This window comes from Lolium perenne, chromosome 6 (genome assembly GCF_019359855.2).
Source record: "Lolium perenne isolate Kyuss_39 chromosome 6, Kyuss_2.0, whole genome shotgun sequence".
Lineage (NCBI taxonomy): Eukaryota > Viridiplantae > Streptophyta > Magnoliopsida > Poales > Poaceae > Lolium > Lolium perenne.
In genome coordinates, this window is record NC_067249.2 from 81,627,129 (window position 1) to 81,644,087 (window position 16,959).

The 16,959-nt window shown below is 43.5% G+C and overlaps 2 protein-coding genes across 2 annotated transcripts; both read right to left on the reverse strand.

Annotated features, from left to right (window-relative positions):
* Nucleotides 1-1,116: 1,116 nt before the first annotated feature.
* LOC127307831 (subtilisin-like protease SBT3.8) lies at nt 1,117-4,558 on the reverse strand. Its single transcript, XM_051338612.2, has 10 exons — nt 4,410-4,558; nt 4,207-4,298; nt 4,022-4,119; nt 3,770-3,934; nt 3,053-3,666; nt 2,730-2,797; nt 2,379-2,645; nt 2,171-2,288; nt 1,888-2,059; nt 1,117-1,792 (listed from the first exon to the last, which is right to left on the reverse strand). Exons 1-10 carry the CDS (start codon nt 4,485-4,487, stop codon nt 1,254-1,256), a joined length of 2,211 nt encoding a protein of 736 aa, XP_051194572.1. The 5' UTR covers nt 4,488-4,558; the 3' UTR covers nt 1,117-1,253.
* A 6,228-nt stretch (nt 4,559-10,786) lies between these two features.
* LOC127307832 (early nodulin-93) lies at nt 10,787-16,676 on the reverse strand. Its single transcript, XM_051338613.2, has 4 exons — nt 16,463-16,676; nt 15,641-15,702; nt 15,485-15,560; nt 10,787-11,154 (listed from the first exon to the last, which is right to left on the reverse strand). The coding sequence occupies exons 1-4, from the start codon at nt 16,506-16,508 to the stop codon at nt 11,063-11,065; spliced, it is 276 nt and encodes a 91-aa protein (XP_051194573.1). The 5' UTR covers nt 16,509-16,676; the 3' UTR covers nt 10,787-11,062.
* Nucleotides 16,677-16,959: the final 283 nt, after the last annotated feature.

Sequence of the window (16,959 nt, forward strand, 5' to 3'; positions counted from 1 at the left end):
ATTTTTGCAAACATAAAACTTTGCAGTAGCTATTTTAGTTGATGTTTATGCATTGTTTAAGTTATTAATAGTGCTATAAATAAAACCTTAATAAAACAAATATAATCAGAGAACATTACCAACATTATAAATATCAGAGAACATTGAATACAACATTTTCACATCATCCCTATGTATGAAATTAAATAGTGCATGGCATGCATGCATACATGTCTTTGATTGTTTATTTTGCTATTGTTTGGTTGATTAGATTGTGAAGGAGATCAGAGCTACACTTGCGACTGTTGTGAGTGTGCTGGTTGCTTTGATCAAGGCAAGTGAGATTCAATCCCTACCTATTTCCCTATGCACTATTGTTTTTCTTTTAAATAGTACGCATGGTAGGGTTTTGTTTTTTTTAAGAAAAGTATTATATTATGCTTAGTAATCCTAATAGTGTGTAGCCACTCCTGAACTCACTACTAGAAATGCCTAGTTTGCCTAGCAACATCCAATTGTCGATACTGTTTTATTGGTTGGTTGTGATAGTTGGATGGTTTGAAAATTAACAACCTTCATGAAACACCTGGGTGGAATGGTTGTATGGTGGGCGGCTACTCAGGACCACGTCCCTGGGGTGTTAACGGTGAGGAAGCGATCGTCAGCGACGATGCTGCGGATCGTATTCTTCTTCTTCTGCCGGCGGTAAGAGCAGTGCTGGTGAAAGTACGCAGAGTTAGCGTCGCTGTCCTTGAGGGAGGTGAGGCGGGGTTCTTTTCAGGGAGGCAAGTCCCAGGTACGTGTCCTTCAGGGTTTTATGCAGCCATGATTCCTCAGGTGATTTTTTTCTTTCGATCGATAAAGGATTCATTCCTCAGGTAATAGCAGCCTGTCTTCGCGCACCTTGTCAAGCATGAGGATGACTTAACGGGAGAGAGCGAGCCTGCAGTGGCGTACGCTCCCAACCGTGTGCGCACTCCAGCTGGTGAGCATTCTCGCGGTGGCATGCAGCCTCCGCTAGATGCGGTGGAATGGGTCCACGGCATTGACAGAGTTTCAAGCCTCCAAAACCACGTCCTGGAACCCCTCCTGGCGGAAGCCAGAATTCCTTTTGATCATGGCTACAAACATCCCTTTGTTCTTCCGTGGCAACACAGGGAATTTAGCTAGTACTTATATTCATGTCAGACAACAATATAGGATACTAATTAAATTGGTACACATTTTCAGCGTTTTTCCAACTCTTATCTTACACAGGAACCGAACCGATGCATTTAAGCTGTATCTGCGACGAAATCTTGTATCACGGTCCGTATAGCAATAGGAATTCTCACCGAGTGCGCACTTTGATCGGACCATGTCAAACTCCCAAATGTGTACCCACCTTGCACTCTTTGCTTCGCCGTAAACGTAAGTCTAAACGTCGCGCTTCTACTACCACCTGCAGTGAAACCGATCACAGATGGCTCCACGGACACGGCTACCCCCTCCGGAGCTTCAACAACCGCTCGATAAGTCGCTTCCACCGACCCAACGTTCGTGATAGTGCGCCATGTTGTGACCTTGTTCTTGAGGTCTGGCACAACGATTGATGGTAGATTAAGATTGAGTTCGTAGGATTCGCATCCATCTAATAGTCCAATGGTGCAATTGAAGAATTTGTTGTATTCCTTCACATCCTGGTCATAAACCAAGCCAGGGTCGACGGCCCTGTCCGGGTTAATGTGGCCACCGCCAAAGTCAAAGGGGTCGGCGAGTTTCCTAGGGACCGACTCTGCTTGGATTGGCATACCAAAACGATCGGTCACTGAGGCTGCAAAGGGTCAAATGGAACGGTTTGAGCGCTAGCCATAAATTTACTAAATAACGATTTATTCAGTAGAACTTATGTATGCTCTCGGTCAGTACCTGTTGTGATAATGGCGGACTTGATCATTGCAGGCGACCAGTCAGGGTGAATTGACTTGAGCAACGCGGTGACCGCTGAGACATGCGGACACGCCATGGATGTCCCAGATTTGAACACGTAGGAATCCTGTTGGGCTGCCAAGATGCTGACACCGGGCGCAGTTATGTCGGGCTGCACAAACATATACATACAAGTTTTAGAGGCTAGATAAGGATGGCGCAAACAGGTTGTTTAATTATGGGTATTGCGTTTTGAATATTTGTATATCAAGTTGAGACATACCTTGAGTATGCCGGGGTAGATGGGGCTTGGCCCTCTCGACGAGAACGAGGCGACCCTCGGCGACAGCACCCCGTTCCCAACAACGGTTGCGGTAGGCGAAACCTTCACCACCGGATTCCTAGCGTGACACAAGAAGACATACATAAATACTTTGGAGAAAGGAAAATCAAGTTCACCATGTTTCGGACAGCAAGACAACTAAGCTCACCGTGTGATTGCCATATACGATCGGATTCTCTGTGCGATCTCGAAATCCACCAGTAAGCAGGGCATAATGCCTTCGCAAGGTTGCAGAAAGTCGAGGAGGTTGGCAGTGTGCTGTGCAAAGATGAGGCCCTTCGCGCCGGCCACGATGGTAAAATTGATGGCATTCGGAAGTGCTACCCATGGCGACGTGGATTTCGCATCCCCTGGTGCATAGCACAGGACGATCTTGCCGGTGGCGTTGCTCGACGCCACTGACGCCGCGTCGCACCTGCACAAACGTTTTGAATTGAATACACGAAGTTCAGGATGACTCGGAACGTGATTAACCCCAAAACTGTCTTATTTCATTTACCTCCCCGCATAAACAAGGTTCTTAAAGTCGCTGCTGGTCACTGATGGATTGTACTGGAGAGATTGCCCCTGCGTTTGAAAGCAAGCACACACTACGGAGTCAATAGAGAAATTGTTGAGGATAGATTCAGCGGCGAGCTAAAGATATTTGTTGTTCGTTTCAGTGGCCTCAGCCGAGTCAAGTTATTTTGTCAAACTGCAGGATTAATTAGCCGAGCCGAGTCAAGCTTGATAAAAGAAAAGGCTTGATCGCCCCTTTCAAAACTATCGATTAATCGATCGCACAAATAAAACTACCTTTACTTGAAGATTATTTCTACTTACCACAAGCTTTTCTTGGTTCCCAAGCGATATCAGGGTCGGGAAAGCCCGATCAATTGTGCTAGCAGCCACTGTCGTGACCCACGGAGCGGCATTCGTCACTGTCTGCGGCACCGGTCCATCGTTCCCGCCTGCAAACACAACTGAGATTCCTCTCTGCACAGCATGCAACGTTCCAGGTATCTCATGACCGGCCCCTCCGATCGAGATCGACAACACATCCACACCGTCGTGTATAGCATCGTCAATGGCCGCCAAGATCGCCGACATAGAGCAATCAGGGCCAACCCAACACACCTTGTAGATGCCAAGCCTCGCACGTGGTGCCCCACCACGCGCCACGCCGGTGCCTAGGCCACCGTAGCTCACACCTCGCACCTCCACTCCAGCGATCGTCGATGCGACGTGCGTGCCGTGGCCGGTGATGTCCCTAGGCGAGTTATAGTTTCTCTTGAGTACATCAGCGTTGATGCCACGGCCGTACCACCGCGCGCCGATGATCTTTCGGTTGCAGTTCGTGGCGTTGAACTCCTCGCCAGTTTGGCATTTCCCTTTCCACCGTGCCGGTATGGGGCCATACCCATTGTCGTCAAAGCTTCGGGATTCGGGCCATATGCCTGTTGTTGTAACAAAATCATATGCAAAAGCATGGGGTCAATTGTTTCCCAAGCTTTAGTTTTTCTCATGTTTCTTATTTAAGCTTGACATGTGATTGCAAACCTGAATCGATCACACCGACGATTATATCTTCACCGTACTTTGCCTTTTGGAGGAGGCCCGGTTGTTGTGGTGGTTGGTAGTTGTCAAGGCCAAGGAAATCCCAGCTCCGAGTCGTGTGCAGTTCGTGAAAAGTGTTAGGCTTCACAGTGATAACTTCAGGGAACTCTACATCCCGGAATGTGTTGATTAGTTTAGGTCGGTCATGGAAGGAAGATATAATGATGACATCGCAATATTGACACAACTTCTTACTTGTGAGTGCCTCGGCTTGAGATTCGGTTAGCATTGCCGCGAACCCAGAAAATCCGTGCTTGTAGCTGTAAACTATCGACTTCAAGGCTTCGTCCTTGCTATTGCAGATAAACAGAAAAAGTTAACGGTCGAGCTTCTGTTTCGTAGTGCAATAATATGTAACATGAATTATTACAGGCTAGTACCTCCCAAGAACAGACGTTAGTACGTCATGGTGCGACGCGGTGACCACGGACGGGTCATCATGCTTCTTCTCCCCCATGTACACTATGTAGAGCTGAGATTTTGATGCAAAATTTCGTCAAGAAACGGTACGGGAACAAGCCGGGTTAATGCAGGAACGGTACCAAGTTAAAACTTCTGAACAAAGAGGAAGGAAGCATCTTACTTTGCTCGACGCATTAGCCGAAAGAGGCAGCAGCGTCGCCAGTAGCAGAGCACAGCAGAACCCTGTTCTAAAACCCATGTCTGGTTTCGATCGAGACGAGTGTTATGTTATGTCGTTTGTGTGGTGGTATGTATATATAGCAGTCAGCGAGGAGCAATCATGGGGTGCAAGCTGGGAGGCTCCATGAAACAGCGTTGTTAGGTGACACACACACGCGTGCGAAAGAAGAGACTAGATCAATGTTCTGAATTTTAGAGGAACCACCGTGCATTTTCTTTCAGAAAAGGAAAGGAAGAAGCAACTTGCTTTGATCTGGTCCAGTAGTCCTCCGCAGTTTGAATGCTTGATAAGTAACCTCAACCAACAGAGAGTTGTGTTCTCTGAATTTGTCTTATGTAACGAGTCATCGGGCATAAACACACGTAATCACCAACCATCTGAATAGGCGTCGGTAGCTATGTTGCCAAGCGCGACCTGAATTTCAATAATATGGAGTATACTACTCCGTAGTTAGTAGCTGGTAGGGTTGCAACGCGGAACCGGATGCGGAACGAATTTTCTTCTGCCGTGCTCAGCCCCAGCGTATTTCCTCACCCCAAACCAGCAGCTAAAAAACTTTAAAGCCTTAATTTCGTTTTTGCCGAATCCCCTCCCTGGCAATCGCTCGCTCGAGCGATCGGTTTCTGTCAGCGCGGAGCGCTCGCGTGAAAGCGCGACTCAATTCCCTTTTTATCACGTAGTGTTTTAATTGCGTTCACACGTGTTCACACTAACAACTTGTATTACTACTTTGCAAGTTGCATGCTGCCAAGAGTGTTCACACTGCATGCATGCACATGCACAGAGCATCTCATGGATTTGCATTTAATGAGCCACCTTTTCAGCACTCTTTCATAAGTTGTTGCATGCATCCATATAGCATCTCACTCTTTTTCTTCAGCACGAGGTAGACTCTCAATTCTCTTTTTGCAATTCCCTTTTGGTTTTATTTTCGTACGGTAATTCATATTTAATGGGGTCCTTTTGCAATTCCCTTTTTCGGGCCAGTGGTTTTTAAGGGGGGAAATAACGGGTGGGAAGATCCACTTGCAACTCAATTGAACTACCACTTGCTACTCAAATTAAGTACTGTTTTAAGTTGTAAGCTAACAAAAGTTGCTAAAATATTTCTAAATGAAATTTACTTTTTAGGGTTCCTAGGTATTTATATTTACCGTTGATAAATAATGGGGCACCGGGTTGATAACTTGTAAACAAAAAAAAAGAGTCGCTACATATTTTAAATTAAATTAAATTTTTAGGGTTGATTTTTATTTATATTTACCATTGATAAATAGCGGGTCGCCGGGTTGATAGCTTGTAAACTAAAAGAGAGTCGCTAAAATATTCTAAATGAAATACTTTTTAGGGTTATTATTTATTTATATTTATCGTTGACAAATAACGAGGCACCAGGTTGATAGCTTGTAAAATAAAAAAAAAATGTTCGCTAAAATATTCTAAATGGAATATTTTTTAGGGTTGGTAGTTATTTATAATTACCATTGATAAATAACGGGGCACCGGGTTGATAACTTGTAAACTAAAAAGAGTCACGAAAATATTTGAAATAAAATTAGATTTTTAGGGTTGGTAGTTATTTATATTTACTGTTGATAAATAACAGGACACCGGGTTGATAGCTTCTAAACTAAAAAAAAAATCGCTAAACTGTTTCAAATAAAATTAACTTTGGGGTTGATAATTTTATACATGCTACCGTTGATCACTCAAGTATAGAGGGTTGATTATTTCAAACAGAGAGGATTGATAACTTTTAGTCCGAAAAAAAGTTTCTCGAAACATATCAACATGGGTGCTGGTTTTGAAGATCTCGTCAAGACGGATTTATTGGTGAAAGCGAATCTTAATTTGGAGTTGTCGTTTGAAAGTTAAAACGTTTTAAATTTACAAATTTGGAAAAGATTCCGCTGATATCAGCAGATTCGTCTATTTTGTGCATGCATGCAGAACTTTTTCTCAATAGCATGCACCAGGTTGATAATTTTATACATTTACCGTTGATCACTGAAGTAGGGAGGAGTTGATTATTCAGATAGAGTGGGTTGATAACTTTTAGCCCGAAAAAAAGTTTCTCGAAACATATCAACATGGGTGCTAGTTTTGAAGATCTCGTCGAGACGGATTTATTGGTGAAAGCGAATCTTAATTTGGAGTTGTCGTTTGAAAGTTAAAACGTTTTGAATTTACAAATTTGGAAAAGATTCCGCTAACATCAGCAGATTCGTCTATTTGTGCATACATGCAGAACTTTCTCTCAATAGCCTGCACCAGGTTGATAATTTTATACATTTACCCTTGATCACTCAAGTACGGAGGGGTTGATTATTCAAGTAGAGAGGGTTGATAACTTTTAGCCAGAAAAAAAGTTTGTCGAAACATATTAACATGGGTGCTAGTTTTGAAGATCTCGTCATGGATTTATTGGTGAAAATAGATCTTAAATCGGAGTTGTCGTTTGTGAGATAAAACATTTTAAATTTTCAAATACGGATTTAGGGTTGCTAACACGACTTTCCCTAATTGGGCTGTCGGAAACCGATCGCTCTCCTTAAACCTGGCGATCGAGCGCTAGCTAGGGCTGCCCCGTTTTTGCGGGACTTCGCGGGACGTCGCGCTGCAACCCTAGTAGCTGGTAGACTATGGAGTTTGGACTTTGGACTCACTGAAACATTTCACGGCAAAGATTGTTTTCATAGAATCGCTACAAAGTGTTTCAGGATAATCTCAGGAGCATCACCGCGATATATACAAGTAGGTAGAAAGTTACACAAGTACTATGAGAGAAACGGCGGAAAGAGAAATCTACCGGTATATCGCGAGATGGAATTATAATTAATTGACTCATTCTAGTGATCTGGAAGATTATTCTTTTGAATCAAACAACCTTTATTAAGGAGAGGTACATAATGGAGGGGGTGAATATATTACATGAGATCTTAAATGCCAGACGCAGGAAAAAAAAGGAGTTCTTTTCAAGATTGATTTTGAGAAAGCCTTGACAAAGTCAAATGGTCTTTCCTTTATCAATCAATGGAAGCAAAAGGGTTACCATCCACATGGATGGACTTCATAATGAAAACAGTGACTGGTGATAAAGTGGAAATTAATGTTAATGGAGAGATTTGGATATACTTCTCCACACATCAAGGTTTAAGGCAGGGGAATCCCCTTTCCCCCATTCTTTTTTACCTTGTTGTGGATATTCTTGCAGTCCTTGTCAAGAGAGCACATGAGGAGGGTTTATTAACTGGACTAGGCACAAATCTGATAGAAGGAGGGGTTGCAATTCTACAGTACGCATAACATCCTCCTTCTTGAAGACAATTTGGATCAGGCAAGAAATTCTCTGTTTATTTGAACAGATGTCAGGATTGAAAATCAATTTCCACAAGAGTGATATTTACTGCCTAGGGGAAGCTTTAGAAAGAGAAGGGTATTTTGAGAGGATTTTCACAAGTAAGTCTGGTTTACTTCCTATGAAATACTTGGGAGTACCAATTAACAAGAAAAGACTGAGAAACTCTGATTGAGATTCTACTGAAGGGAAAATGAGGAATAAATTAGGACCTTGGCAAGAAAAAATGTTGGTGATGGGAGGAAGAGTTACCCTGATCAACTCATCCTGGACTAGTGTTCCTTTGTACATGCTCTCCTTCTATAGAATACCAAGTGGTGTGAAATAAAAAAATTAAATGAAATCATGAATAAAAAAGTACCATTTGGTTAATTGGCAGACAATATGCATGCCAAAAGACCAAGGTGGTTTGGGAGTTTTAGACTTGGAAAAAATGAATATTGCTTTGTTACCTAAGAGGTTATGGAAGTTGTTTAATGAGGATGGGATATGGCAGCAAATCCTTAGGAAAAAAATATCTCAAAAAACAGACTCTCTGCCAGGCAGTAACCAAAAATGGGGACTCATATTTCTGGCAGGGCCTAATGGAGATAAAAAAAATTATTTTGGCAACATTGCAGGGTGCAAGTAGGAGATGGAGCTAAGACAAGTTTTTGGGAAGACCAGTGGTAGGCCCCTCCTACCTACCCAAAACCTTCCCAAGACTGTTCTTAGTCTCCATGAACAGAAATGTAACAGTACAGAAAGTATTTGATGCAGGTGTAGAAGGATTTAGGTTTAGGAGAGCAATTGTTTGGGGGCTTAGAGAACAATGGTATGAATTAAAAAGGCTGCTGGAGAGAGTTAACTTAAACAATGAACCTGACAAGTTAATTTGGAAGTTAACAAATTCAAGGAATTTTTCAGTTAAATCCTTATACCTAGCAATGCAATGCAATGAAGTGGTACCCTACAAATTCATGTGGAAATTTAAGATACCCCTTAGAATTAAGACTTTCTTGTGGTTAATGCTGAAAAAAAGCATTCTAACAAGAGATGTGCTGCTGCAAAGGGGAGAAAAATGTGAGAAAAATATCTTTTTTGTGGATGTAATGAATCCATTAATCACCTCTTTTTCAAATGTCCCCTTGCTAGATACATTTGGAATGTGATCAGCTGCACTTTTGGTTTCAACTTCCAATTTGAATCTACTGATCATTGCATCTCCAATTGGTTGAAGGGTTTTGGGGGGGGGGAAGAAAAAGAAGGTCCTTGTTGTATTGGAAAACAAGGAACTTGGGGTGTTTCGAGAAAAAATGGCCTGGTGAACCTTATGTTGTGATTCTTAAAATCTGCTACTATATTAACTGCTGGAGTTTGTTGCAGTGAAGGAGGATGTTAAAAGTCGACTGGAGTTCTGCGCAAAGGTGTTGGAAAGAGTTGCGATGGAAGTGTTTGGGTCAAGGAGAAGCTGGATTTCGTGGACGCCGAGGCTGGTGATGTAGGGAGAATAAAAGAGAAGAAGGAAAGAAGACTGGCAGCAAAAAAACTGTCGTTTATCTTTGCTTCGTCTGTTGCGAACTGTCGTCTATGAAACTTGTTTTAGTATGTCTGTGTGTTGCTGCGTTTGTAAGGTGTGTGGTGGTTACTTTGTAGTACTTCAATGGGTTTCATTAATTAATTCGGGGGTGATTCCCTGTTATCTAAAAAATATATGGCTGAGATGGAAGTTCTCTAAGAAAAAAATGCCAAATTAGGATCGTCAAAGCAAAAATCATATCAACTGCTTTTTAGAAGTTTTTTTTTAGCGAAACAGACGCTCACACATACTCACCCGCACAGCCTGCCTCTATAAGCACCTCCGAGAGACTGCGTCAAAGAAACTTCATCTAACATGTCTTGAGATTAACGAAGTCACCATCTTGAGATTAACGAAGTCACCACAGACGCGTCGTTATCGACGGGAACATTGCATCCTACTAGAAAATATTCCGTATTTTTATGAGACACCAACCCTAGGGTTTAGGTATCACTGCCCTTCTAACCATCTTTGGAAGTGAAGTGGGCCAGGAGGATACATCCTCCTTACAGCCGACTCGCCGAGGGCTCAAGGCATACGAGAGTGAGTCGAATTATGTTTACTTTCTCGGTTGGAAAATGATCCCTTGCCCCCGGGGGATAAGGCTCTCCCAGCCCCCGGGTTCCCAGTCGTCGGATCAACCATTTTGATGGTTAGATTTGCATGTAGCAAAAAAACACCTTCGGCAGCAAAAAACTCACCCCCGGCAACAAATGACTGAAGCAAAAAACGGTTCGTTCAGAAAAAAAAACTGGGCTCGCTGGAGACCTCCCGGAGACCACGTAGCAAAAAAATGTGATAATGTAGCAAAGATGAAAATCGTCAGAGACATCGCCGGAGACAACGTAGCAAACATATTATCACGATGTGATGCTATTTTTTTTGCTATAATTGTTTTGTTGTTTTGCTACTTTAATTTAAATAATTTGCTACGAGCTCTCCGGCGAGATCTCCAGCGAGCTCAGCCTTTTTATTTGATTTCGTAACTGAACCGTTTTTTGCTACAATGTAGCAAAAACAGGTTAAGTTTTTGCTGCCGGGAGGTATTTTTTTGCTACATTTAGACCGTCCAAGATAGCCGATCCGACGGCTGGCGACCCGGGGGGCTGGAAAATCAGATCCCCCGGGGGACGCCCAGCAGTTCCCTTCTCGGTTTGGTTCAGGTCCCTCTCGATATTTTGCACACTGCAATCTGGCTATAACCGTTAGCAACTAAACCGTCCACAACAATAAGCCGAGCAACGAGAAGCCTCTTCTTCTACTGAATTTCATTTCTTTTTTACATCATAAAATCTGTAACTCGAACAAAGTCTGTGTGACCGGCTGAGCTAAACACTTCACATGAGCAATCCCCTCGAGTCTGAACGCAGTCAACAGAAACGGATCAAATTCAGAGCCTACTTGATAAACACCACTCCACATGCATTACCACCGCACCATACATAAACAGTTCGCATGGGCAATAAGAACATACCATCTTTTATTCCATTTTCAACTGGGAGCAAATGGGATCCACTGCCCTAACATGCAACAACTTTCCTTAGTCTTTACAACGCAAGGTTAGGTGCAAAATAAGCTTAACAGAAAATTAACAATTTGTTGTGCAGCACCGTCCATGGATGAAACAGACGAGAGTTTTCACCATTCCCATACCCCTCGGCTCTGTACAATCCTGGATCAAGTCGACTTGTCGATCCTCCCGATGGTGTTTTGTCTTGCGTTTCGTAGAATGGTTTTATCGGCAGTGATGAAGAAGCCGGCGATACAGGCTGTCCAAACACAGGAAAATTATTTTAGCGAACTAACGATTTTGTGCTTCATAAGCATGACAAACAAGAAACAAGTCATCTTTTTTGAAGTACAGTTGACCTTAAATGGTTGCCAAGCAAAAGACACAATTCTTGAACAAGTGACTATCAATCTAAAGTATACTATCTCTGTATATAAATAAATTTCTTTAAATCTGAATGCATATAGACACATAGGGGCCGTCACCCCCTTGGTGGCGCGCCGTATCTTGATCTGGATACGGTGATAAGTGAGCAAGAGTCGAGTCACCGCATCCTTAGTGGCGCGCTGCACCGACGTCCTGGTGTAGTGAAAAATGAGCAAGGATCTCCACATTTGACTCGACGAGTGCGGAGGGTAAGGAAGTTAGCCGAGCCTGATACGCTTAGGTAGCTGGAACGTAGGGTCCCTGACGGGTAAGTTACGAGAGTTAGTTGATACGGCGGTGAGGCGGCGTGTTGATGTCCTATGTGTCCAAGAGACCAAATGGAAGGGACAGAAGGCGAAGGAGGTGGAGGATACCGGTTTCAAGTTGTGGTACACGGGGACAACTTCAAACAAAAATGGAGCAGACATCTTGGTCAATAAGAGCCTCATGGATGGAGTTGTGGACATCAAGAGGCAAAGGGACCGGATGATCCTTGTCAAGCTGGTTGTTGGGGACTTAGTCCTCAATGTTATCAGCACGTATGCCCCACAAGTAGGCCACAATGAGAGCACCAAGAGGGAGTTCTGGGAAGGCCTGGAGGACTTGGTTAGAAGGGTAACTATTGGTGAGAAGCTCTTCATAGGAGGAGACCTCAATGGCCATATGGGTACATCTAACACAGTTTTTGAAAGGGTGCATGGAGGCTTTGGCTATGGCATCAGGAACCAAGAAGGAGAAGACGTCCTGAGCTTCGCTCTAGCCTATGACATGGTCATAGCTAACACCCTCTTTAGGAAGAGAGAATCCCATCTAGTGACGTTCAGTAGTGGTCTACACTCTAGCCAGATTGATTTTGTCCTCTCTAGAAGAGAAGACAGACGCGCCTGCATTGATTGTAAGGTGATACCTGGAGAGAGTGTTGTCCCTGAACATAAGCTGGTGGTTGCTGACTTTCGCTTTAGGATCTGTGTCCAGCGGGGTAAACGCGCCAAAATCGCTAGAACAAAGTGGTGGAAGCTCAAGGGTGAGGCATCCCAGGCTTTCAGGGGGAGGGTTATTAAGGAGGGCCCTTGGAAGGAAGGAGGCAATGCAAACATGATGTGGACGAGTATGGCGACCTGCTTGCGGAAGGTCGCTGTAGAGGAGTTTGGGGTGACTAAGGAAAGTAGAAGGGAAGCTAAGGATACCTGGTGGTAGAACGATGAGGTCCAGAAGGTTATTAGGGAGAAGAAGGACTGTTTCAGATGCCTATATCTGGACAGGAGTGCAGCTAACATGGAGAAGTACAAGGTGGCGAAGAAGGCTGCAAAGCGGGCGGTGAGTGAAGCAAGGGGTCGGACGTATGAGGACCTCTACCAACGTTTAAACATGAAGGAAGGCGAAAGGGACATCTATAAGATGGCCAAGTTTAGGGAGAGGAAGACGAGAGATGTCAACGAAGTCAAATGCGTCAAGGACGAAGAGGATCAGCTTCTTGTGAAGGATAAGGCGATCAAGCGTAGATGGCGGGAGTACTTTGACAACCTTTACAATGGAGAGGTTGAGAGCTCTACCATTAAGCTAGACAACTCCTTTGATGATACCAGCATGTGCTTTGTGCGACGTATCCAGGAGTCTAAGGTTAAGGAGGCGTTAAGGAGGATGAAAGGAGGCAAGGCAATGGGTCCTGATGGTATCCCCATCAAGGCGTGGAGAGGCCTTGGAGATGTAGCGATAATATGGCTAACTAAGCTTTTCAACCTATTATTCGGTCAAACAAGATGCCCGAAGAATGGAGGCGGAGTATTTTAGTACCAATCTTCAAGAACAAGGGGGATGTTCAAAGTTGTACTAATTACCGTGAAATCAAGCTGATGAGCCATACTATGAAGCTATGGGAGAGAGTCATTGAGCACCGCTTAAGAAGGCTGACAAGCGTGACCAAAAACCAATTTGGTTTCATGCCTGGGAGGTCTACCATGGAAGCCATCTTCTTGGTACGACAGCTGATGGAGAGATATAGGGAGCAAAAGAAGGACCTTCATATGGTGTTCATTGATTTGGAGAAGGCCTATGATAAGATACCTCAGAATGTCATGTGGTGGGTCTTGGAAAAACACAAAGTCCCAATAAAGTACATTACCCTCATCAAGGATATGTATGATAATGTTGTGACAAGTGTTCGAACAAGTGATGACACTGATGACTTTCCAATTAGAATAGGGCTACACCAAGGGTCAACTTTGAGCCCTTATCTTATTGATTTGGTGATGGATGAGGTCACAAGGGATATAAAAGGAGATATCCCATGGTGTATGCTCTTTGCGGATGATGTGGTGCTAGTCGATGATAGCCGAACGGGGGTTAATAGAAAGTTAGAATTGTGGAGACGAACTCTAGAATCGAAAGGTTTTAGGCTTAGTAGAACTAAAACTGAATACATGAGGTGCAGTTTCAATTCTACTAGGCACGAGGAGGGAGAGGTTAGCCTTGATGGGCAGGTGGTACTGGAGAGAGACACTTTTCGATATTTGGGGTCCATGTTGCAGAAGGATGGCGATATCGATGAAGATGTGGGCCACCGAATCAAGGCTGGTTGGATGAAGTGGCGCCAAGCTTCTAGCGTACTCTGTGACAAGAGAGTGCCACAAAATCTAAAAGGCAGGCTTTATAGGACAGCTATCCGACCTGCGATGTTGTATGGCACGGAGTGTTGGCCAACGAAGAGACGACATATCCAACAGTTAAGTGTAGCAGAGATGCGCATGTTGAGATGGATATGAGATGGATATGTGGCCACACAAGAAAGAATCGAGTACGGAATGACGATATAGGGAGAGAGTTGGGGTAGCACCGATTGAAGAGAAGTTGGTCCAACATCATCTGAGAATGTTAAGAGGGGTCGTGGTAGACCAAACTTGACATGGGAGGAGTCCGTTAAGAGAGACCTGAAGATTTGGAATATCAACAAAGATTTAGCCATGGACAGGAGTGCGTGGAAGTTACTATCCACGTTTCGGAACCATGACTTGGCTTCGAGATCTTATGGGTTTCAACTCTAGCCTACCCCAACTTGTTTGGGACTGAAAGGCTTGGTTGTTGTTGTTGTTGTTGTTGGTGCATATAGACACACATCCAGATTTAGACAAATCTAAGACATCTATTTATGGACGGAGGGAGTACAAACAATAGCAATTTGTAATGCTTCAATCGCTGCCAGGAACCTGATACTAATCTCATTAGGATGGCTGAATTATTCAGTGCAATAAACAGACTTAATCGCATAAATCAAGCAGAACTTGCAGATTTTGTAGTGATTTCAAATTTACACCTTAAATTAAGGAATAATTAATGGAAGCAAAAAACCTGGCATCAGCAATTGTTTAGGAATTCACTAGTTGAATTCATTAAGATGTAAGAGACAGCCCTTACATAAATTATTAGCGTCTAGACAGACAACGAAAATGTTGCATTTGAATCAATTCTATCAAGTAGGAAAAAACACACTGCATCTTGGTCGAGACTCCAGACTAAGGCAATGTGCTCAGGAAATGCAAAGAACTATTCGGCCCACCTAACTTCTCAGTTGTTAGCACAAGTTAATAATATGTAGTCAATCTGCTAATGTAATTTATCTACAAGTCATTCCAAAAATAAATGCTTCACATATTAGAGAGCTAAATCCCACCTCTTTTTTTTTTGTTAGTACATGTGTGTAAAGAGCCAACGTTTAAAGAACTGCAAATTGCTTTTTGCTGGACATGAATGATATGCTTTACATCAACATCAGGAGCCATTCTAATATCAGGATATATAAAGCTGATACAATCTAGAGCAGACAATTATATACACAAACAGGATACAGCAGTGTAAGAATAACCTAATGGCATAACCGGCGCCCCAAAGCTGCCCAAGTGCATGAGATCGGTGAAAAAAAGATAAGGAAAAGTGTACTGAAAAATACTGAATGCCAGCATTCTTTCCAAAAATAGGGGCCATGTGGCATAAAAAGAGTTGCTCAAAGCATAAGAAGATATATGGCCATGCAGGTAGTAAGGGGAAAATAAGATACTGTTGCACACAAAATAATGCCTATATGATTTTTCCACTACATTACAGTAGCCTACAGTCAGAACTACAGTAGCAGACTAGCTCGGTGAGGATAGTTTTCAGTAGCATAGTACCTGCCGATATGATGAGCGCTTGCGCGGTGTAGTTAAGATTATGCTTAGCCCAAGGAAGGACACGGCAAGCAACCAACTGCACAAGATGAAATTGAACAGAAATCAGAATATATGCAAGCAAGCACGCACACAAGATGTCAGCACACATATACGCACCGTGGGAACCGCAACCACGGTACCAGCAATCGCAGCGTTCTTCCCTCCCAGCAAGACGGCCTCTGCAACAACAAAATGGAAGAAGTAAACATCAGAGGCAGAAAGCAAAAAAAAAATTACTAGCATTGGCTCTTTCTTAAATTTCGATGCTCTTATTAATGTGCATGCCACTGTCTATCAGCTTCACAAATGAGTACTGCTCAGAGTAGAGACATCTGATAAAGAAAGGCATCCCACTATCTAGCAACTTCGCAAGCTAGTCATTTTGAGACATTAGATAATGAAGGGCTTCACAAAACAGAACAGGTTACCAAGTAACATGCCACCAACAGATGGGTACTAACGACTGTACACAATCCTGGATGCCATGAGTATAGAACCACAACCGACCAACAACTAATCGATTACTACGTGGTTTATGTCATACAATACTTTTATACGAATCTAATACATCCCATCAATTTTATCTCATATAAACCACAAATTTACAACATACTTATCAGTCAAAGCACTAAAATAAGCCTTACATTTTGGGATTGACAGAGTGAGTTACGACCGCCAAGACGGAGTAACCAATGGGCAGATCAGATCATCAACAAGAAACCATCTCCCTGATCTCCTTTCGCAATGAGGTCCCGTATTCCCAAACTACCCACGCTGAACCTAGAAACGGCGCATCAAGGCATCTAGACAGACACGAGCACCGTGTCCACCTCCCATTGCGCAAGAATGATTTGTCAATCCCAAGAACCCGGTTTGCCGCCTAGCCTTACTGATGGATCCGGGATCGTGGTGCAGAAGGAGAGAGGGTTTCGCGGGTACCTCGGACGGCGGCGCTCGATTCCTCCTTGGGGGATCTGCCGGCCATGGCTCCTCGCTCTGCTCTCTTCCTTCCCGGCGGCTTCTCTCCTCTGGCGCTCGACCGATTGATTGGCGGTGGTTGCTGACCCGCTTCTCGTTTGCCTTTGTCTTTCTGCTGCTGGGGGGGCGGCGCGAGGCGGCTTGGCGAGCGGAAAGGTCGTGCACGGATGCGCAGGGGGGAGGAACCCACAGTTCTCTTTCCTTTCTCATTTCATTTCCGTACTTTTAAGTATACTTCAAAGTATCTTCAATTTATCTAAATTTGGATGTAAATTTAAGACATTATTTTTTAGGCGGAGGGAGTAGTTCATATGAAAGGCACCGGAAAATCGGAAAGTCTTTTTAGCACATGAGCTCCAGTGACCCAGTATTTGAAAAACATATTTCTGTAATTCCAAAAAATCTGAAATTAAATGGGTACATATTTATAAACATTTTGAAGGTATTCTGTAAATTTC